Source organism: Camelus bactrianus, chromosome 12, assembly GCF_048773025.1.
Source record: "Camelus bactrianus isolate YW-2024 breed Bactrian camel chromosome 12, ASM4877302v1, whole genome shotgun sequence".
In the NCBI taxonomy this organism is placed as follows: domain Eukaryota; kingdom Metazoa; phylum Chordata; class Mammalia; order Artiodactyla; family Camelidae; genus Camelus; species Camelus bactrianus.
The window spans coordinates 11,493,961-11,515,935 of record NC_133550.1 but is presented as its reverse complement, the minus strand read 5'-3'; the positions used below and the strand labels follow the sequence as shown (position 1 = coordinate 11,515,935).

At 47.2% G+C, this 21,975-nt stretch overlaps 2 protein-coding genes across 4 annotated transcripts in view; one reads left to right on the top strand and one right to left on the bottom strand.

Moving 5' to 3' along the window:
- Positions 1-11,599, top strand: part of SARNP (SAP domain containing ribonucleoprotein) — a 44,837-nt gene extending 33,238 nt beyond the window's left edge. The window contains exons 10-12 of one of the 2 annotated variants that reach the window (XR_835958.3): positions 5,041-5,130; positions 7,287-7,453; positions 11,461-11,599. Coding sequence is in view for 1 of the 2 variants with exons in the window: in XM_010963900.3 (XP_010962202.1) it covers positions 5,041-5,130; positions 7,287-7,328 (132 nt within the window). In the remaining variant the exon portion in view is untranslated. Of the gene's footprint in view, positions 1-5,040; positions 5,131-7,286; positions 7,576-11,460 lie in introns of those variants that run through there. The other variant, XM_010963900.3, reaches the window with a different exon arrangement.
- GDF11 (growth differentiation factor 11) lies at positions 855-21,131 on the bottom strand. 2 transcript variants are annotated; one of them, XM_074374666.1, is made up of 4 exons: positions 20,600-21,131; positions 15,305-15,702; positions 14,411-14,792; positions 855-1,782 (listed from the first exon to the last, which is right to left on the bottom strand). In XM_074374666.1, the coding sequence occupies exons 1-3, from the start codon at positions 21,048-21,050 to the stop codon at positions 14,412-14,414; spliced, it is 1,230 nt and encodes a 409-aa protein (XP_074230767.1). In that variant the 5' UTR covers positions 21,051-21,131; the 3' UTR covers positions 855-1,782; position 14,411. The 2 variants fall into 2 exon arrangements, with proteins under 2 accessions (XP_074230767.1, XP_010962201.3); XM_010963899.3 differs by lacking the exon at positions 855-1,782 and having other exon boundaries at positions 11,422-14,792; positions 20,600-21,125.
- Between the last annotated feature and the right edge of the window lie 844 nt (positions 21,132-21,975).

The following is a 21,975-nucleotide window of genomic DNA, read 5'->3' as shown; positions in this document are numbered from 1 at the left end:
TAGAGATTAATCCATGGTACTCTTTGCCATAATAAGAGGCAGTCACTTTAGAAAGTATCTATGATACACTGGCTGCCAGTTGTTGCAGCTGATCTTCCACTTGGGACTTAATTCCTGGCTACAGTGTATATGCCATGGAAACCATTGACAAGAGCCCTTAATTAAAAATTTCTAGCTATAACCTTGTATTTCTATCCCCTCTCTTTTTCCTTCTTGGGGCATTGAAGTTTCTTTAAATTAATCCAATTATATTTAGAGAGAAATAAGTTCTGAAACGGCCAGTAGCAATCCTGTGATTATCTGTACTTCATCTTGTCTTCTAAGCTTCTGCCTCTGGATCTGGGTGTTTGATCTCCATCTTTTGATCTCATGTTTCTCTCTCACTTCAACCTTTCTAATAGAAATATTTTCAAAACCACTTGACAGAGACAGGCCACACATTTTGCTCCAAACTTTATAGTAGTCAATAGAAAGAAAAACACAGTTGTACTGTTTACAATGATTCACAGGGTTCAGAAGGTAAAAACTAACAAGTTGCTCAGCAAAAGTATAATTATTTGGGGTCTGGGAATGGGAAAGAAAATTTCCCCATGGGTCCCCATAATTCAGTAGTATAATGAACAGTGGCACACATCTGTATTGTAACTCAGTTGTGAATTCATAAGCCTCATGAGGTTAAGGATCTTTGTCTTATTCATATCTCTGTTCCTAGGACTGAAACAGTGCCTGACCCAAAGTAGACTCTCAGTGGCTATTTGAATGACTAGTGAATGAATGATTTAATTTTATGATTTCAGTGTTACTGAAAATGTTGATAGAAACTGATGTGTAAATCAGTGAAAGCAATTCCCCAGGGGCCTTTAGAGTATCTAGGATTAGGTCTGCAGAGTTAGAGGCCAGATCTAGAAAGAGAAGATGGTTAATAGTACCTGGAGTTTTGTCCAGTTACTGTTCTGCTACATTGGAATGCTAAATCTAATTGTCTGTCATTTGCTCTGCAACTAAAGGGAATTTCCTTGTTGCCTTGGTAATGAGTATGATTCTTTGATGACTTCACTTCTAGTGTAGCAGAAGAATGAATGGCATTGTTAGCTGCAAAATTTTGTTGGTGGTCTCTGACTTTATTTCAAGGAACACGAGGAAGCAACAGAAATAATGGCTAACATTTATTGAATACTTGTATGATAGTTTCTGTGTACCAAGCACTTTCACACATGTAATTTGTATCTTGGGGCAGCCTGGAATGTCTCAGTCTTTTCCCTCAGCAGGTATCATTTTCCTTATATTGTCTGAGGATTTGCCAAATATGAAAGGGAAACAAGAAGAAAAGTGAAAGATATCTTCTGAAGGATACAGTTTAGAACTATCTTGTTCCATGATGAAAAATACAGTGATAGTGATTCATGGGGGTGTTTGTCTTTATTAAATATATATATCATGCTTTCTGTCCTGTGCTGCTTATATGGGCTCTCTCCTCTTCTGCACAATTCTCTTTCTCATTTTATCACCAAACTTTTGAAAAGAAAAGACAGTTACTGGGAGATGAGTGAAGATTGTGCTGAAACTATTGGCATCAGTCAGTTAGTTGGCTTGCTGTTTAAATCTTGAGTAAGAATGAGAGAAGTGAAGTATATGGATCAATCTGAATATCCAATGCCTGTGTTTAGTCATTGAGGACAGGTTTCTCTTCTGATTTTGGATGCAAGTTGTGTTTTGAGGAGTTTTCACTTGGTAGCAAATAAGGGCGCTTCAGATTCCAGCAGTGTTCTTCCCACATAGGGACTTGCAGGGGGAGAAGAAAGATTTGTTAGTGGTTGAAGTTTTGCAGGAGAGAAGTGGGGGAGGGATGAAGCAGAGGAAGGTTTGCAAATGCATATGACACTGAGTTAAAGGGGTCAGTGCTGCCTGCAGATGCACAACCCCATTTGTGCACTTGAGCATGGCCTGGGGGAGCATTGGCCTGATGAATGCACAGAGAGATGCGTTTTGATCGAGGTAATTTCCCTCAGAAATGGGTCTCACCATCCCATGAATCAAAACCTGTCAGCAAGGAGCTAAAGATGGAGTGAAGTTTATTGTATGTTTGTTTCCATGCGACACCGTCACGCTAGAAGGGTCAAGTGAGAGAGATCATTAGAACTGTGTTGATTTACTGGGCCTGTTGTGCACTTTCCCTGCAGGGCAATGAGGAAAGAGGCTTTAGGAGGGGAGCTGAGGGGCACTGGGTGGGGAGAGAAGGGCAGGCATGCACAAAATAAATAGAACTCCTATTGGTCTCTGCGGGTGAGAGGTGGGCAGGCTGTTCATAGTGGGTGGGGGGATCTGTATTGTTTGTTTTTTTTTCTCTCTAGAGCTTCTGGTAGGTTTGGAGCAGATGCTCTGCCTGGATCTCCAGGAGAGGCACCAAGGGATTTAAAAAGGAAGCTCATAGGGAAATCTCTGATACTAGCCTTAGTGGCTAGAGAAATATATCCACCTGACCCCACTTCCTCTTCTTTTCCTACTTCGTTCTTTCCTCACTTTTGAACTAAAAAAAAAAAACAAAAACAAAAAAAACCCAGGAAATTTAATTTAGAAGTGAAACTCTACATTTTAGGATGTAGCAAAGTAGAGAACCAGAGGGAAGGCTGTCCCACATATTCTAAATGGATCTAGGCTTTGTGATGAGATTTGTGAGGGAATGGCCCCATGGTTTGTGCTGAGAGAATGGCTAGGTTTCAGAAGTAGCATCTCCCTCTGTGATTTGAACTTGCTGATGTACCCCTAGCTGTGTACCCACTAGCACTGAAAAAAATACATAGTGGTAGTTGAGCAAGATACAGTCTAGTCCTACCTCTCCCTGAGAAGGGTATGGTATGCTCCTTTTATTCCCCCTGAAACTGTTTCTTGCTTGGCCTGGAGGCTTAATGAAAGGGAGGGCTTTCATTTAGAATATTCTATAGATGTTCTCATTTTGAAATTTCCATTTATATTTCTTAATCACTTTTATCTTAGTGGCGGTAGACAAAAATCAAGAAAACTTTCCCTAGTGACCTTGGTAAGGAAATAGTGAGGCCTGTGTTCATTGGAAATCCTAATTCTTTTCATAGATTTCAGCAGATGGAAGAGCCAATTAGCCAAAATTAGAAACAAATTCAGTTGTGAAAATGTTTAGTATGAGACTACTAATTGGAGTCCTTTCCCTTGATCCCTAGTTAGTTATAAAGTGGAGGCAAACAGTATAGTAGAGAAAGGATAGGATCCTAGCACTGACTCAAGTTATTTGAGAGATATGGAAATAGTGGAAGTAGTTGAAGTAGTTTGCAAGGATCCTTTAGTGATCCTTCCTCCCTTGGAAATTAAGCACTACTTCCATTCTGCTACTGTTCTTCCAAAGAAATGCTTATGTGAGATACTGGAGAATATGGTCAAGTTAAGAAAGTGGGTTCTTGAGTAAAATGTCTTGGGTTCCACTTGTGGCTCTTCCACTTACTATTTGTGAGATTTGGGCAAGATACTTAGTTTCTCTAAGGCTTAGTTTTCCTATCTATGAAATGATTTTATTCATAGTACCTATGTTTAAGATTGTTAAAACATAAATGAGATTAATATTATCATCATCATTATTTTAACTTACGATTATTAAAGACAAGAACTTCTTTTATTTTTTGGAACCTGGCTCAATGTTTTACAGTAGTTTAGAGTACATTAATTATGCTCCCACTATGGATTTGCTCATGGTTATAATGAAAAAGGCAGAAAAACTATGTAGGCAATATTCTATTCTAGTAATACACTATTAAGTGATAACTCCTGTATAGGAGTCTTCAGTCCTTGAATAGCCACCAACCTTTCTTAGCTCCTTTCTTCCTTGCTGGAAGGCAGGTGCAGTAAAAGGGAGAAAATGAACATGCTTCTCAAGTTGAAAGAGCTGAAGTAAGAACAAGAAAGTACTGCTGCCTGCTGTGTTCAGAGAGCAGGGCAGGTGGGCAGACTGAACGCAGAGGCTGTAGGGCCGCCCTGCTTTGGACCAGAAGGCGGCTCCCTGGTCGTCAGGGCAAAGGTAGCTCCTCGGCTGGAGTTGAGAGTAAAGGTATTTTAAACATTCCCATGTTTCTGTAGTTCTGTTTATTGCCTTTCCTTTTGGCTCTGGTTTTGGGGACACCCAGAAACTTGCCTACAGACTGCAGGAATATGAACTCCTTAGGGCTTTTTTGTTTTTTTTTAAATCCAGCTCAGGAGCACCACACAGAAGCTTGTTCAGAAGTCTGTTTGAGCCCTTTTGACCTGACCTGAGGGTAGTTATGTGTGTGTGGAGTGGAGTGGAGTGTCTCCTGGGAAAGCTTAGAGGATAGGATCTTTGTATACATCACACACATACACACACACACACACACTCACTCACTCTCTCTCTCTCCCTCTCTCTCTCCCTCTCTCTCTCTCTCTCTCTCTCTCGTTACAGGGCAGATACATGAGTCTTGGATGCTTGGAAAAGGTCCACAATATCTCTCTCAGAGAGATGACTGCCGCTGTTTCCTTATTTTAAAATCATTTCAAACTATTCAAAACTTTCTGTGACTTTGCTAGGTGTTCATAATGCTTAGCTTTCTTTGTAAGTTCTTCAGAAACACCACTCTGGCTCTCTTCCCCTTCCCTTGGCAAGTGAATGGAACATGTAAGCAGTGTTCAACAACTAATTTGGGTGCCTTCTACTAGCCTGCTCTCTGCAGGTGTTATTTAGTAAAGCCTCATTTTTCCGTGTCTCTGAATTACAAAAATTCCTTCAGCACAAAAGTTTGTTTGATGAGTATTTTTTACTGTTTTCTTGACTCTACTTGTCTAATGAGTATAGAGGCCCTACTTAAGATTGTTTTTAGTCATTCCAAGGACAATATGCTACATGCTAGCTTATTCCGTTTTCTGTTCTTTATGTTTGTGTGATCCTTAGTTCTTGACACAAGCTTGGCTGGCATATTGTGACCAATAAGTTATAATTTCATTCCCATTTACCTTGTGAATGGAGGCTAGCTTGTTTTAACTCTTTTCTTTATGCCTGAACAGTCTGAGGATGACGAGAAGCTGAAAAAGAGGAAGGAGCGATTTGGGATTGTCACAAGTTCAGCTGGAACAGGAACCACAGAGGATACAGAGGTAAAATTTACTGAGAACTGCTTCCTAGAGCACTTGAAGGGAAAATAAGGGTGACAAACAGTGGAGAAACATTATTGTTTCTCTGGCTTACTTCTTAAGTGACCAGATGACAGGATCTTTTGTCCTTTGCTTAATATCTGTTTTCTGGGTAAAGTAGCCCCACAGGTAATTCACTGTTAGAGCTGATAAGCCTAGTAGGAAAGAGCACAAGATATGGAATCAGTTAAGCTTGGATTTGAAGAGTAGCTGTGGCACTTACATCACAGTATTACTTACAAGTTATGGTAGTTTTCTGCTTCAGTTTCATTATCTGGGAAGTGGCGATACTAAAACCTACTTCAAAGTGGTATTTTAAGCATGAGATGATTCTATATAAAATGTTAGACACAGTGCCTGTCATCTTGTTAAGTATTCAGTAAGTAGCAATGTCTGTGATTATCTGCCAAGCATTTTCTTTGATCATTTAATGAAGGCCATGTCCAGCCCAGACACAAATACAGTTGTGCCTAACTGCCCTCTGGAATAGGAGAGTGGGCTCAAAGGAGACTTCATGTTCTTATCACTCTGTTTACAGATAGGCTCTAAAAATGAAAGAGTGGTTTACCCCTTTAAAAAAAAAAGACTTGTGTTCATCCGTATCTCAGCGTTCTTTGGAGTAACTCGCATTCACTGAGGCTCTGAGCATTGGCAGACTGCTCACAGCTCTCGGAGCTTTAACGGATGTTTAATGGATGATATTGATTTGCTGACTTGAGAATATCTATAATGGAGACGAGGTGTCACCTCAGGTATACATGAACAGTTGAAATAATGAATATGTTTAGAATTATAGAAAGCTAGATGGCAAGGAATTTGGAATGTTGCTTCTTCCATTTGATCCAGATTTACTTCTTTCCATCTACCTCTGGAGATGGCCTCTGAAAATCTATTACCTCATATACTCAAAATAATTATAGTCTCTTTATGAATAAATATCAAAAACAATCTTGTAATAAACACTGAAAATTTTAGAATCTGATCAGTTTACATTTTCCACTAGGGAAAAAACTAAAGTAGTTTGTATTCTTTGTGCTACTAATTCAGGATAAAGCATTGCATGGTGTAAGTAAATGTAACTGATACTTGCCAGCATGAGCTAGAAGTAAACTTAGGCTTATTTTAATTCTAGTTAAAAATTACTCCCTCTTTGCCAGGGAATCCATTGCTAAACCAGGAGTGCTCACTAAATTGGTAAATTTGGCCTCCAAGATAAGGCAGGTGAGGATTTTGTGGGGTGGAAAGGAATAGTAGCTTTTTGGGGGCGAGTAAGTGTATGTAAGGGAGTAGTAACTTCTGAGGCTGATGGAGTTTACATGAACTTTTGATTCCAGAGAATTGTGTAAGTGATGCAGGCGGAGTGCACTGGGCTTACATGTACTCATCTTTTCTTTTTAATCTAAATTAAATGAGTCCCCTCTTTGCTTTGGGGCAGTGGTTGGAGTGAGGATGGACTCAATTCTGTTTTGTGAGTCACTCCCAGAGCAAAAATACCTTTCTCTTTCTCCCCTCTACACATTGTATGCCCTCCAATGCTGCCATCCTTAAGAGATCCATGTTTGGCCTCTTCACTGCGCCTCCCCCTTCCCTGAATTTACTCTGTTGGCACTGAAAATTTATATGCCTCTCTGTGGATTGGGAGGCCTGAGGAATAGTTGCTGATTGGGCATAACAGCCCAGAATGGCATCCCCCGTCACCTTCTCCGTGACATAACATTGGCCGACCTTTTGTTCTTTGAAATCTCCCATCTCTCCACTGACTGGAAGACTTTCCCTAGCCTGTTAAGGTCCCATTGTTTCCAAGCTAACTTTCTATAAGGCCGAGTGGCCCTCTCTCCTTTAGGAGTCTTTCTGTTTTCTATGACTGTTCTTCTCTCCCTCCCACCCCCTGCTCCCCACAGTCTTCTCTTTACCCTCCTTTTCCACCAGACCTCCCCAGCTCTGGATAACTAACTGGATAACTGAAGAGAGTCAGACATTAAATCTCTGGCCGCCAAGCTTAAGCTCGGCCTGCCTTCCTTCTTGGACCTTGTGACAGTCCATGAGGGTTTAGGCTAAAGCCAGGAACCCAGGCCACTGTGTCTTGCAATCTTAATTTTTTTCTTGCTTTTTCCTTACAGGCAAAGAAGAGGAAAAGAGCAGAGCGCTTTGGGATTGCCTGATCAAAAGCTCTTGATGCTTTCTGTTCTCTGGTGGTTTCCATCTCTGACTCTTCCTGGTCACATGTATGCCTAAATGCAGTCATGTGCTGAGGTCCTGCCTCGCAGTGAGGGAGCATGTACCCCAGGTACATCTGTGAACTTCAGCAATTTGACTTATTGCTGTTCCAACTTTTAGGTTGTTGTTGTTGTGTTATTGTTTTTTAATTATTATTTTGCTTGTTAATAAAAAAAAAAAAAACAGAAAAAAGAACAATGTGTTTTATCAGGTGCTCCTTTTGAGTTCTTAGAGCCAGATTAGACCAGATAAGGGGAGCTTCAGGGGTAAACACTATAGAGAATTAGCCGTAATGCCTTTATCCTTTACAAAGGAGAACAAGGAAAAGGATTGAGTCTATCCCTTTAAGCCTGTTTATTCCCTTCTCTCATACTCACAGGCATCCTTTTACCTCTTTATTCTCCATGAAGAGGCCAGGTTTCATCCTGAATCTTTGCTTTAGCAGGTTGGCCTGACCCATTGGGATAAAACTGTGGGTTTTAGGAGGTGCAAAGGATATAAATACAAGGGCTAGTGATTGGTAGTCTATTATGGAATGGAGTCCAGAGTCCCTATTATCCCCATTTTCAAGAGTGCTGCAGCCAGTATGTGGGACCTACCCTGTTGGTTATGCAGTTCAGGGAAGCAGATAGGCTGGGTACCCCTCAGAACTGGAAGAAAATACAGGGATTCAAAGTATGACAGGATGTCAGAGGTGTTAAGCGTTAGTACCTAGATCCTTGGGAACATAAGTTGTGGACTAGAGGCTTCTATTTTTTAATCAAGCCTTGTGCTAGTTTAGTTTGTCTTCTTCTGTTGCAGAAATACCCTTCTGCAGTTTTGGTGGTAGTGTTTCTCAAATACTACTAAAATCCATTTTCTCTGCTGAGCCTCCTACTTAGAAAGGTTTGGCTCTCCGTAAGCAGACTGCTTGTTTGCATTTAAAGTTTCATATAGATCTGAGACGTGCTGCTTAATCTTTTTGGATTTGTTGGTATGGAGTTTCTCCTCTTAATCTTTATTTCTGTACAGCTATATAAGGTTGGGTTTTATTCGGGTTTTTTGATAATAAAACTTAAGAACCTGGCACCTTACTGGAAGACCTTGGTACCGTGATCAGATCCCATGTTGCTGTGGTGTAATTCCTTGTTCCCATTTCTACTAACACCTCTGTCTGGCTTTGTGATTAATAGAAAGGTAATGATTTGATCCCCTTCCTAATGATCTCTTTCCACAAAGTCCCTTTGTTTGCTAGAGGACAAGGACCTAAGTTTAGATGCCTAAGAATACACTGTCTTGGAGAACATATCCAGAGATTGCCTGTTTGTCCACTGGTTGTGAATTTTGCCCCATTCTGAGACTTTGGAGAAAGGAACAAAAGGGAACACTGGTTAAACTTCTTCCTTCTCTTTCTCTGGCCTCTACTGTCGGCCTCCCTTTTCTTTTCTCCAGGCCCTGATCTTGAATTTAGCTTTTCCCCTCTTACTCTGTCTCTCTGAAAACAGAACCAGAGAGAATTCGTTCAGTTTTGTAGCTTTAGAGAGTTTATATATTCAGTAAGGGTTTTCTACCCAAAATAAGAAATAGGTAAAGGAATGGAGTAGATGCTGATAATGGAGTGGAGTACTAGGTCCTTCAGAAGTTTTCTTCACTTTGTTTCCTTATCCTCTATAATGTTCCAGATAGTTATTCAACCTCCCTGTCCCCACCCCGAGGATTCTCTTCCTGAAGCCTAATCATTCTTTTCCCCACTCAACTCACTTTTCCCATTTCTTTAATACAATGTTTCTCAGTTTGTGTGGATTTTTTACTAACCCTTTTCATCCTGTTCCAGCAGCTATTCTTATGTTGGTCAGGAGTCTCACCTCCAAGCCTGATCACCAAATCCTCTTCCTGTCTCATTGTAACCATTCCACACATACTTGTTGAGCAGGAATAGTTCAGGATGCCTATGTCTTTTACTAATTCAATCTTAAAATGGTAAGTCCCTTGAAAGGCAAAACAGATATCCATGCTTACAATTCTTTATCTGAGATCCAAGTACCCTTCCTTCCTATCCCCGAGTCTCTTTAGTGTAGCTAATCCAGGATCCAGATGTAGTTAGCCAACCCCAGTCTTCTTTCCCCTGTCCTGAGGCTGTGACATTCTCTGCATACCTGGAAGCTCTTAATGAGGGAGTCTATAAAAGATGCTGGAGGGAACCAGTTTCCTCCGCTGTAAATCTGCACCTTTTTATGGTTCTCTAGGATCATTCTCTTTTTCTCTACCATCACTCTAAACTGCCCTTCCCCCTCCGCAAATCCTGGGAACTTGTGAAGACACAAGGCTAGAAGCTTCTTTGGGGGGTGAGGGCTGTAAGGAAGGAAGATGTGAATAAGAGCAGGACTTCTTGGTGTTGAGGTTGAGTCCTGTTGTCATATCTGACATGAGAAACAGATGAGGGGAAAGGAAGGAACTTACACAAATAAGGGAGAAGAACGGTTTTTCCCTTTTATAAGGGCCTCTGACGATTGGAATTCTCCAGAATCTAATCTCCCACTCTTGCTACATGTCCACACTCCTCTTGTTTCTCCTTTCAAAGGGACTAAAAATGTCAGACTTCACAACTTTGGGGACCCTTTGAGCCCGAAGTGCTCCCAGCTTTCTCTTTGTTTTCCTTTCTCAGTTGTCCCTGCCTTTCGTTTTTCTAACCTCTCAGATCACTGTTAATAGGTAAGTAACAATGAAATACTGTATTGCAACTCTTTTGGTGTAATTCCTTGTTCTACCACACTAGCTCAGCTGGTTCCCAGACTCTGTGCCAAGAGCAACCCTATTGTGAAGATTGCTGTGAGAATTGACACTATCATATTATGTACTGAGCACAGTTTGCTTAACATAGCTTGAATAGTAATCTTTCCATAAATATTAGCTCCTAATTTTACGAGGTGATTTACAGTGGAAACATTCTTTTCCCTGAGTAGAGTCCAGCTAGAAGAAAGGGGGCTGAGTGGACTAGTTTGAGAGTGTGTATGTGTATGCTTACTGCAGGTGCTGGTGCATTTGGAGGTTAGAGATATGGGAGGAGTCCCAGTTGCTCCCTTAACCCCAGCTCACGTTGTGGCCAGGGGCATTGACTTCCCTCTTCTGCATGACCACACACCAGAAGCTATAAATGCCACTGCCTGTTGGTTCCTAGCTTCCTGACATGGGCAAAGACAGTATAGGATAGCTATTCATGCATTGAGTTGCAGGAAGTCATCTTGCAGTCTCTTCTGGGTGTCCTCTCAATGTAGGAAACAATAAGCAGTTGGGGGGCAGGGACCTATTTTTAGCTCAGGACAAAAGGTAGGGAGAAGTGTGGGTAAAGCACTTCCTTGGGGGGACAATACAATATGTGGCACTCCTGTCCTCCCTCAACCTCAGTCTTGTAGTTGGTCTGAGGTGGGGTCAGTCTACTGAGAAAACTGACAGGACAGAGAAAGCATGGTTGCACTTGAGCCGTCAGTGGCCCTGTCCCCCATCTGGATCAGATTGATGTCACAGGAACTTTCCTTTGTTTCCAGATATGAGTTAGGCAAGATTCCTTTGCTATCCCCAACTCTTTAGGCCCTAGGCAGACGTTTTTATGGTGGAATCAATATTTGAGATGCTTAACCACTCTTGGTACACTGGCAAGTTGAATGTTGGTTTGGTTTGAGGATTTTGTTGAAGAAACCTTAAGATCAGGGAACTGCAGGAGAATAGGGTAGACATTAGCTAGGTCATCTCAAGAGAACTTTTAGATCTTCTGTTCTGTGGAGGCTGAGAGAGGGTTTTTGTAATCTTTGAGACAGTTTAGGATTAAGTCTCCAAAGAAGAGTTGTTCTAAGTCCCTTCTCTTTCCTGTCCCTTGCCCAACCTCCCTTGGGCTGCACATCCCATCCCTCATCCTAGGTGCCCTCAGTGTTTTCCGTTGCTTCAGAGACCCCATCTTCTTAGTCCTTGAACATAGGGTTTCATTCTCTCTCAGATCGTCTGCTTCCTGGTCTCCAAGGTGTAAATGTGGCGCTTGATTAGGGAGAAGAGCTCATCACTGAATTCTAAACTCTTTGACTGCTTTTATTTTTCTTTTTTCAGGTTCAAGTGCTGGATTGTGTCATGTGACCATCCCAAAACTCAGAGCACCCTATGGCCATCTTTGTCCTCTGTCACATAACTTGAAAACTGCCTGATGGCCTTTTTGCAGTGGTTCCCTCCAGGAAGCCTTGGTCTCAGTGAAGAAGTCCTTTCCCGGCATTCCAGTGCCCCTGTCAGCCCCATACTCCTCAGACACCCTTAACAAACAAAGGCAATCACGCACATGGTGTAACAAATACACAAAGTAAATAATAATTACACTAATTTTGATCGGAGGGGCACTGACCATGTCCATACACATCATAAGGTGGGAGATGGGGGGGGTGGTTGCTGGGCTGTGCCCCCAGGCTTCTTTACCTCATGCCTCTTTGGGGGTGGGGAGGACCAGGGGAATGAGACTTCAACTCATAGATATATGTTCATAGAGAAAGACCCCCCCAAAGGTCTTTATTTGGTGATACTAAAGGGTCATATTCTAAGTGTCCCCCAAGTCTAATGCCCCAGCTCTCTAGAATTTGTAGAGGGAAGTCACCCGATGCCTGTTGCCCAGCCCCCACCCTGTGCCAACATGAAGAGACATGGGCATTTGACCTTGGAGGAGGCATCTTCTGTTCTTCACTTTCACTTCTCTCCCTCTCCTTCCACCAAGGAAACGTGGATGGTGTTGATGGTCAGGTGTATCTTGCTCTCCAAGATTGGGGCAGAAGGAAGGATGAAGAACAGGGCCAGAAAGGAGAGGCTGGGGTTAGCATAGCTGCTATATGGGCAGAGGTGAGTTAAAATGCTTAACAGCCCTTGCCCATTCCTATACCGAAATAATTCATCTTACTTTTTCACTGTGGGGATGGGAATAAGATGCCAAAACTCACCAGCATCACCTTTCCAAGGGTGGTCACATACCTTTGCCCCTTCTACCAGCTGGACCAGTCAGGAAAGTCATGCTCTTGGGAAGAACAAGCCTTCCAGGTCAGCTCTCCAGCTTGGACTTGAGTTTAGTTCAGTACTGTTTGCATCAAAGCCGTAACTGTTGGCTCTAATTAGAGTGACAATTTTGCTGAAGGTCCTTTTCCCCTCCTCTCCTGATATCCTCTAGGCTTTTGCCCGGAGCCAAGAGGTCTGGTGGTGAGGTATGAATAGGGTGCAGATCAGGAGATTCTCAGCTCCTTGGCTTCAGGCACTGTCCAGCTGGGAGGCAGAGGGGAACTTGTACTCGGAAGCCTGTGACTCCTCTAAGCCTCACATCTCTTCACCACTACTCTGGTGCCCTGGTTATCTGTCCCACAGCGAGAGGTATTTTATGTCCATAAAGTGCCCGTGGTAAGTGCTCAGAATTCATCTCTTGGCTGTGGCGGGTGCTGCTAGTTCTCATTCCATCGAGGGGAAGAAACTGAGGCACAGTGAGTCCAGAGGAGGGTGGGTCAGGATTGTGGAAGGAATGAATAGGCCCAGCTAGTGACTTGGAGTGGCAACCAGTCCCTGCCTGCTTCCTAGCCTTCCAAACCAGGGAGTCTCCATCCTTCCCATCTGCTCTAACTGGCCTTGTCAGATGCTTTTCCCTACTGTATTGTCCCCTCCCTGCTGCCAGGTACTGCTAGATTCCAAAAAATAAAAGATAAAAATAATTATAGACACTCTGCTCCCTTGTTCTCCCCTCTTCCACCCTGAGCTTTGGGTTGGGGGACTAAAATGTCCCCCCTCCAGAATCCCTTCCACCTTGGTCTGCCGGCTCTATTCCCTAGCCCAGAGCAGTGATTTGGATTCAAACGCCCTGTTACCTTCAGCCTCCTTACTACTACTTTCTTGACCCCTCCTAATGCTGCCCAGACTAGGGGACTCTGGGCTTTCTACTCTTCTTTTTATTGACCTGAAGATAAAGGCTGGCAGCAGAGGCATTCCACAGGCTCTTTGGTCTCTCTCTTAGCTGGGGGGAATTTGGGCATGAGTAGGCCACACCTCTGCCTAAATAAGTCAGTACTATGAGGGTGGACCTGAGGGTTAGTTTAGTGGCTCTCATACGGATCCTGGATGTTGAGCCCCACTCCCCCCACCCCTCCAGCTCCTAAACCCCAACCCTCCTGTTTCTGTGACTGCTGGAATTCAGTTCAACCCACTTGGCTCAGGAAGGTTTTAAGTAGGGTGACTTGGGGTTGGGAACTTCATGTGTCAGCCCTCTTGCCCTCTACTCCCATTCTCAACCCTGGAGGCTTCAAACAAGTGCTTAAGTAGATGGGTACTGAGGGAGAACAGGGTTTGGGGAATAAGGGACAAATGGGGCACCGTGGGCAGGGGCCCTTCTATTTCAGTAAAGCCAAATACCAAAAAAGGAAAAGTCACAATAAATAAATAAATAAAATTCCAAAATCCTCCCTTTGCCCCTGCCCTCGCTTCCCTTCCCCCAGCCACTGCTGGAGAGAGAAAGGGAAGAAGCTAAGAATGAATTTTGATTTCTTCTCCTACTGAGAATGGTAGTCAGGGGATCTCCCCAAACCATACCAAGCCCCTCACCTTGCCAGTGGAAGAAAGGAGGCTTGGTGTGGGGCTTTCTCTTAAAACTCCATTTCGGTTTCTCTCTCTATCTCTGCCTTAGTCTCTGTCTCTTCTGCATCTCTATCCTTTTGCCTTCTCACTGCTGCTCTTTTTGTTCCTCTGTCTCTATCCCTCTGCTCTACCTTTGTCTCTACGTCTCTCTGTCTTCTTGCCAAACGTTCTCACCTCAAACCTCTAACACTCCCCACCTGACCATGCCCCCTCCTCTTCCCCTTTTCCCCCAAACCCCTCACCCCTCAATCCCCCACCTGCCTCCCTCTGTTGTATTGCACACTGCTTGGGCAGGGAACAAGGTGTGATGTTCATGGGAAGAGGTGGAGGGAGCTCTTGGGCCTGGGGGCATGGGGGTCAGGGCTGAGGGTTCGAGGGGTAGGGTCTGTGAGGGAGGCATCCTATCCCCCACCTTAGGAGCAGCCACAGCGATCAACCACCATGCCAGGGATCTTGCCGTAGATAATCTGCTGCTTGTCATTGAAGTAGAGCATGTTGATTGGGGACATCTTGGTGGGGGTACAGCAGGGCCCAGCAGAGCCTCTTGGATTAGCCTGTTGCACCAAGTGGGTGTGTGGATACTTTTGCATGAACATGTACTCGCACTGGCCGGAGCAGTAGTTGGCCTTGTAGCGTTTAGGTGCAATGATCCAGTCCCAGCCAAAAGCCTCGAAGTCCACTGTGAGGGGATAGCGGCAGCAGCGGGACTCGCTTGAGTGCTCATCGCAGTCCAGGCCCAGGTTCCGCCGGGACCGTTTTGTGTTCTCTAGGACTCGAAGCTCCATGAAAGGGTGCTGGGGGTGAGGGAGAGGAGAAAGAGATGTGACATATTCCCCAAGAGCTCCTACTCCCTGTTCCTTTCTCACCTGCCCCTCAACAGGAGTATCAGAAACGGAGACTGTTAGCCTTTCCCCTGCTCCCATCCCCAGCCCGTCTTCTGCCCACTCTTCCTGCCAGCTAGCCATCTCTCCCTCAATTCACCTTCCCTAATTCTCCCTCTCCTGGCAACCTGACCCTCATCAGCCCCTGGCCCAAGGTCTCAACAACAGCCCATCTCTGTGTTTCCACTAATCTATTAACACACCACCCCAAATCCAGTTTCCAGCTGTTGCCTGCCTTGGATCTTTGAAAAGTGATTAGCACCCCATCACTACCACCTAATTGCTCCTCTAGAATCAGCTCTGGAACCTAGAAAAATAATATTGGTCCTCAGCCCCCTTTACATTCCTGGTCTACCTTTTCCAACATCCCACCTCCTCAGGGCCAGGTTATATATATCTGCCAGTATCTCAGGCTCCCTGCTCACCAGCCCCTCAGCTCCTGGCCCCAGGGAAGTGACAGCCAGGTCTGTGCCACTGGGATCAAAGGCGTTGATCTCGATGCCCCAGTTGCTCTGTGGCTGGCGGAACCAGCTGTGTAGCACTTGCTTGAAGTCGATGCTTTGCCAGTGGCCGGAGCGTGAGTGCAGGTCAATTTTGAGTGAGCGGATTCGGATGTGACGCCGGCCTCCGCCCCCTCCCCCTGCAGTCCCTTCCCCAGTTAGGGGTTTCAGTCGCAAGATCTGCAGGTAGACTGTGGCTGGGCGGGGCACAGGCCGTAGATACACCCACAGCTGGGCCTTCAGTACCTTTGTGAACATCACCTTGGGGCTGAAGTGGAAATGGCAACAGAGAGGGCTGCCATCCGTCTGTACCGCAGGGTCCGCTGAAAAGAAAGGGCACAGCATGAGTGAAGAGTGTGGAGGGGTCAGCAGCTGTTGTGGGCACTGGCAATCCCTTCAGCCTGTTTTCGAGTTCTTACCCCTCTCTCTTGCCTGTTTTGTTGACTGCAGTGTCACTGGTACCCAGAACCCCCCCTCGCTCTTTCCCTATAAGATGGTTCTTTCAGGCCTTACTGATCTGTACCCCTTCCTTACCCTGCTTGCCCTAGTGCATGAGTTCCCTTCTACCAGATAACCTGCAAAGACGGTTATTAGGGAATTCCTCAACCTGTAGCCTCTCCTTCCTCCAGCTTTCCCCAGCATGTAGGGCTTCAACTTTTCCTGAACCTTTGATGCTCTTCATGGAAGCCAAACCTCATATCACACCTGCTGTCCTCAGGTCACCTTGCCCCGTTTCTGCTCTGTTTTGTCTGGTGGCCGAGTGGATCCTGGCACAGCCCCCCCCCCCCCCCCGCAAAGCAGATGGCCTCAAAGAATGGATAATCCAGGGTCCAGATAGGGAGCAGGGGCCAAATTTATTCCATGAAGTAAGCCAGAATTCAGATCTAGGCTTCTGGCATCATTCCCACTAGAAACCACACACCCAAAAGTATGGAATACTCAAGCACTCATGCATCTGACTCTTCACTTCTTTGACCCTCAGCTGCTTCCGCAGCATCACCATCACTGCCTCCACTTTTAAGGGAGGAAAAACTGCCTCCCGGGGTTTTTTCTCATACTTCCCTGGAGCATCGGAAATAATAGTCAACACACCACGTCAGATGTAATCACTCTTCTTTTCTCCTCTGAGCTTCCTTTGGTTTCTTAGTCCAGTGCCAATAAGTCTTTACAAAGGTTTAACATCCCAATTTTACATTTTGGCCCATTTCCCCTTGTTCTGGACCATAAATTGACCCTTCTTGGGTTTAAAGGATGATTCTCCATATCTGCCGCTGCTTCCATTTCAGCTCCTCTCAGTTCCCCTTTCTAATTTCTTAAATTAGTTGGGAATGCCCTAAGTCATGTTTCCATTGGATAGGAATATCCATTTTTACGCTAAACAGGAAGAATCAGGAATGAGCTTCCAGAGCCATGTAAGTATGATCAGGAAGTCCAGGCCCTTATGTGTCTGTCATACCCTGGTCTTGAGTTCTGCATAATCACAGATAATTTAGCATCTGTTGTCTCCCGTCAGCATTCCCCAACCCCCACCGGAAGAAAGGGAAGACACTCCAATTTAAATGGAAGGAAAGTGCTTAATGATCTTCATATATTCAGGACACAAGACACAAAGTTCCTCTGCAGCTTTCTTTCCCCTTGGTTTTTCTCTGAAGCCCCAGGGCACTGATAGTCCTCCCGATTATTTTAACTCTGGCTGGAGCTGCAATGGGGTAAGGTTTACGGAGTGGAGATTTGGGGATTAGGAGTCTCTGGGGCAAGGTAGTCGCTGGTGAGATGGAGAGTGATAGCAACAATTCGAACAGTGTGCTATACCTAATTTCAGCACAGAGATTGTTTTATTTTCCTGCCTGTCTTCACCATTAGGTGCTAATCTTGCTGAAAGTGGACACTGTGTCAGTACTATTTCTGTTTTGCTCACCATTGCAGCCTTACTGCCTCCCATAATACCAGGGAGTGCTAAGTAAGTGCATGCTGAGTTAACTCCCTAAACTCCCAGTCTTAAATTATATAGGCAAGTGTCTGAAAGTTCTTCCTGGCATCTAAGCACTGTTCTTTGACTGCAGTTGAAGTGGGTTTTATCACTGTCTGCCATATTATTCAGTGTCTGACCTCACTCACCAGACTTCTCAGTGATACAGATAATAATACTTGCTTCATAGGAGTGCTGAGCATTAAATAAAGAATTTGAAAATAGTAGTAGTTTCTCAGTAAGTGTTGGTTTATTATTAGTTTTCTAAACTCTAAACATATTTCCCTACCTAAACCTGCCCAAGGCTTAGGGATGGGGGACTGGGCGCCAGTCTTTGGTTCCTTCAGGCAGGTCCCATCCTCACCCCTAGGAATCACCATACACTTCTCACCCAGTGGATATGAGGACAGTTGGTACTATAAGGGGACAGGATGAAGACATATGGAGGAAGAAAAGGGAAAGCAGAAGAGACAGGGGAGAGACTGAAGATGGCAAGGAAGATAAGAATAGAGAAAAGATTTTAGAGATGGGGGTAGGTTAGAAGAGAGAGGCAGTGAAATGGAGGCGAGAAGGAAGAGAGAGGGGAAGATCATGGCAGAGAGAGAAGAAATAAGTTTGGGAGCTGGAGAACACCAGGAGAGAAGGAGGGACGCAAAAGGAGTGGGTGGGGGTTAAGAAGCCAAAAGAAGGGAGGTAGCTAAGCCTAGTGGGAAAAAGAGAAAGGATAGAAGGATACAGAGGAAGGAACAAAGGAGAAGCAGGTAGAGCCACAGAGGAACAAGAGGCTTGAGAGAGTCCCCAACACACACATAGGCCCAGCTCCCAAGGGGAGGGGAAGGAGCCACATCTGTGTTGGATTGATCGGGTTGGTGGCAGGCAGCAGGTCAGGTTTAGTAGGCGGCTGTGGTCTGGAGAGAGGTCATTGCACTATTTTCAGCAAAAGCCCAACCCCCTCCCTGCTCACCACCTCCTCCTCCCCCCACCCCGCCACCCCCAAACACCAAACACACTTTCCTCACCCTGGCTGGAAGGCCTAGGGGCAGGAGGTTGGGCTGAGAGGGCAGGGGCCTCTTGGTGTAAGGAAGAGAGAGAAACTGAGGGGCTGGGCTTGGCTCCCAGAAGGGCAAGGGGGCTGGGTTCCCAGGATGAAGGCTGGGGTGGGAGAGCCCGAGAGGGTGGAGGGAACTAGGGCAGGCACTGCAGCCCAGGAGAGGTGGGGGCTGGGGTCCAGGGTTGAGGGCTGGGGGAGGGGAAGAAGGGGGAGGGGAGCGGAGGCCATCTCTGCTGACAAACACCTCCCCCGATTAGCAGAGCACAAGTCTCTTATTAAAGCGGGTCCCTGGGGATTAGACTATAAAAGTCTCTTTTTCCTTTTCCCCTCTCTCCCTCCCCTTCCCTCTGCTCCCCCTCCCTCTCTTAAGAGCTCAGCTTAGCTCTTAAAGGGGACGCACAATACCTGGCTGGAGACCCAGTTCCCTAGTTATCCAAGTCCTGGGGTGGCAAGAGGGTAGAAGTTGGGGTGGAATCCCATCTACTGGTGTCCTTCCCTGTCCTGTCCACCCCCTACGTCTAACCTGCACTTCCCAAACTGTGCGTGTGGTGTCTGTTCCTTCCTGCATCTGCATTACCAGGGCTAACTCTGGGCTTAGGCCTATTGGTTAAGAGATGCTAGGGACAGAACGAGGCAGGGGGAAGCCCACAGCTCCATCACTCATTCTGGAAAGCCTCTCTCACACACTCCACCACATAGACCAAAGTATCGTTTTTTCTGTATCCTTCATCTTCCTCTAGCAAACTCTTCTTCAGAATTCCTCTACCACTGTTTCTAACTCTGTTATAATTCCCCACCCCCAACCCTGCCCTCTGTCAGTCTCAGACTGACCCCAGCATCTATAAAGCAGAAGCCTTAAGAACAGAAGGGAGACTGAGGAACCCAAGACCAGATCCCAGGCCTTCCCACCCCCAACCCCAGGTTAGTTTACTAGTCCTTTGAGTATTCTTTTCTTTACAGCCCTGACCAAGCACTGTGGAGTTAGCTTTGCAGAAAAACTGGTGGCAGTGTGAGGCACTCAGCCTCCCAGATGCACACCTGGGTTCCAGTGCCTCTCCCTTGGGGGTGGGCCACTAGGACTCCCCTAGGCCCCCAGCTTTTTATGACCCATCTGCCAATAAACCAGTCTCCCCCTCTTCTGTTCAGAGCCATAAAACCAAACAGTGGAGGGGGGGGCGGCGACTTTGCCAAACCACTAGGGAATAAGAGAGGGCCTGGTTCCCTGGAGTTGTTGGGGGTTGGGGGAGACTTCAGTGGGGGAGGGGAAAAGGGAGTCATCTGACCTTAGGGAGAGCTGGGGGGTTTGGGTGTATGTGTCGGGGAGTGTTGGCCTGGATTTTCCAGGCCATAAAATTTCAAAGCAGCTCAAGTCTATTAACATGTTCATCTTCCGTTTGGCCAGGAGCTAGGATGCCTGGGTTTCCCCTGCCTCCCATCTACCTCTTTCTTTTTCTCCCTAAGTGTTCCTCTCTCTCCTCAAGCCTGGTTGCGGGTAGGGGCGGGTGAATATGGGATACAACACTAAGGTTTGAACAGTTAAACGGGTACCCTTATCCCCAGCGCAATGGAGTTGAGTTCTTTGAGCTCGGTCAGTAAGAGAAGGCACAGCTTTTCCAGCCCCTTGAGAGACCCGATGTCAAAAGGGCTCTGGGATCTCGTCCCCGGGAGAGGGAGAGGGGCACTTGATTTTCTGCAGCCCCGGGGGCGCGTTGCGAAGCCCAAGGTGGAAGGAGTGGAGAGTTGGTGCCAGGGCCATTGGGTAGCGGAGAGCACTGCAACCTGGCTAGAACTGCGGGGGTCCCGAAGCCTCCCGATTCTGTTCTCCAGCCTCTCCACCAAGGCCCTTCAGGACTGAGTTGCTGCCCCTTCCCCTCCGCTGCAGGCGGACCCTTGCTTCCCCAGAATCCCCGCAACACCGGTCTTTTCTGCACACCCAGGGTGGGAGTCGGTATCTCGCAATCCTTTCCGTTTGCCCCCTCACCTCCAAGGACGGGGCGTGTACACAACTCTGCAGCCCATCTCCACAGCTCGAAAAACTTCTGCGGAACAGCCCCCGCCCCCCAATTCATCAAGTTTTCGCCGAAAAGCCTTTCCGGACGGAGCAGCCAGGAGCGCCCCGCATCAGAGAGGGAGGCGCTCACTTTCCCCGAGCGGGAGCTGGAGCCCGCACCCCACCGCTCATGTCCCACCAACCACTTACTCTCTTGGGCCATGCTAATGACAGTCTCGGTGGTGGCGTGGTACTCGTCCTCCTCCAAGAAGTCCTCGGGCTGCAGCGCGTCGCCCTGGAAGTCGTGCAGGTCCAGGATCTGCTGCAGCGGCGGCGCCTTGGGCAGCAGCTGCTTCACCACCTCGCGGCTGATGTTGGGCGCCTCCTTGAGCCGCAGTTTGCTCAAGATCTGCGACTTGATGCTCTCCAGGCGCAGCTCGCGGCTATGCTGCCGCCAGACGCACACGGGGCAGCCGTCGGGCTCGGGCGCCACGGACGGGGCCGGCCGGCTCGAGCGCTCCCCCCCGGCCCCCGCCGCCGCCGCCACCGCCGCCGCCGCCGCCGCCGCCGCCGCCGCGGGGCCCTCGGCCGCCTCCCCCCGGGGCCGCAGCTCCAGGGCGAGGAGCAGGAAGCCCAGCAGCAGCGGGGCCGCGAGCACCATGCTGGAGGGGAGGGGAGGGAGGACTGGGGGGCGGGGACGCCGGAGTCCCGCGGGGAGGGGGCGGAGGGAGGAGGGAGGGAGGAGGAGGGGGTCCGGGCGCCGCGGGATTGGGGGCTGCCCGGCCGAGGGGGGGCCGGGGGGGCCGGGGGCGGCGGGCGCGCGGGCGGGGCGGGCGGGCGGCCGGGGCGGGCGGCTGGGGGGGCCCGAGCCCGGGCCTGGCCCTTTATAGCCCCGGCCCCCGTGTCGTCAGCGGCCGCGATTGGCTGCGGAGCCAACAAAAGAGGCAGCGCTGTCATCCGAGGCGAGAGAGGGAGCCGGAGAGAGCCGAGGAAGAGAGAGAGAGGGAGGGAGCGAGGGCCCAGAGAGATGGAGAGACAGAGATATTGGGGTGGGGGAGAAGAGGGGACAGATAGACAAAGTCAGAGTCAGAGAAATCGAAGAAAGACCGAGAGATAAAGGGGAAGAGACAGATCAGAGACATAGAGATAGGAAGAGCTGGAGGAAGAGGAGAGAGACAAAGGTGGGGAAGACACAGAGAGGAGAGACTTAACTAAAGAGACAGATAGAGAAGGAAAGTGACAGGCATAACAAGTTGGAGAGTTAGAGTAGGGAGAATCAAAGACAACGATAGAGGAGGGAGACCAGAGGGAGGAGAGAGTTGTGGCTAGACAGGAGGGGAGATGGCGGTCTATGGACCAGACCACAGGAGGTCAGGGGTGCACAGAGATGGAAGCTGGGCAGAAGAACTGATGGGACGGAGACCAGAGCCCTGGGAAAGAGAAATACAGAGAAATCAGGAGGAGGAGGTGCAGGAGGCACAGAGACTGGGAGATACCAAGGGAGCCTCCTTGGTAGACACAGAGGAAGCGGACACAGAGGATCAGAGGAAGGCAGAGATAGGAAGACAGAGACTCCTGCGGAAGGA

Coding starts and splice junctions, on each gene's coding strand:
- GDF11 (XM_074374666.1), bottom strand. CDS start 21,050: ATGGTGCTCGCGGCCCCGCTGCTGCTGGGCTTCCTGCTCCTCGCCCTG. Junction 15,703..20,599: donor CATTAGCATGGCCCAAGAGA/GTAAGTGGTTGG, acceptor CTTTCTTTTCAG/CGGACCCTGCGGTACAGACG. Junction 14,793..15,304: donor GGCCAGGAGCTGAGGGGCTG/GTGAGCAGGGAG, acceptor CCTCACCCCCAG/CACCCTTTCATGGAGCTTCG.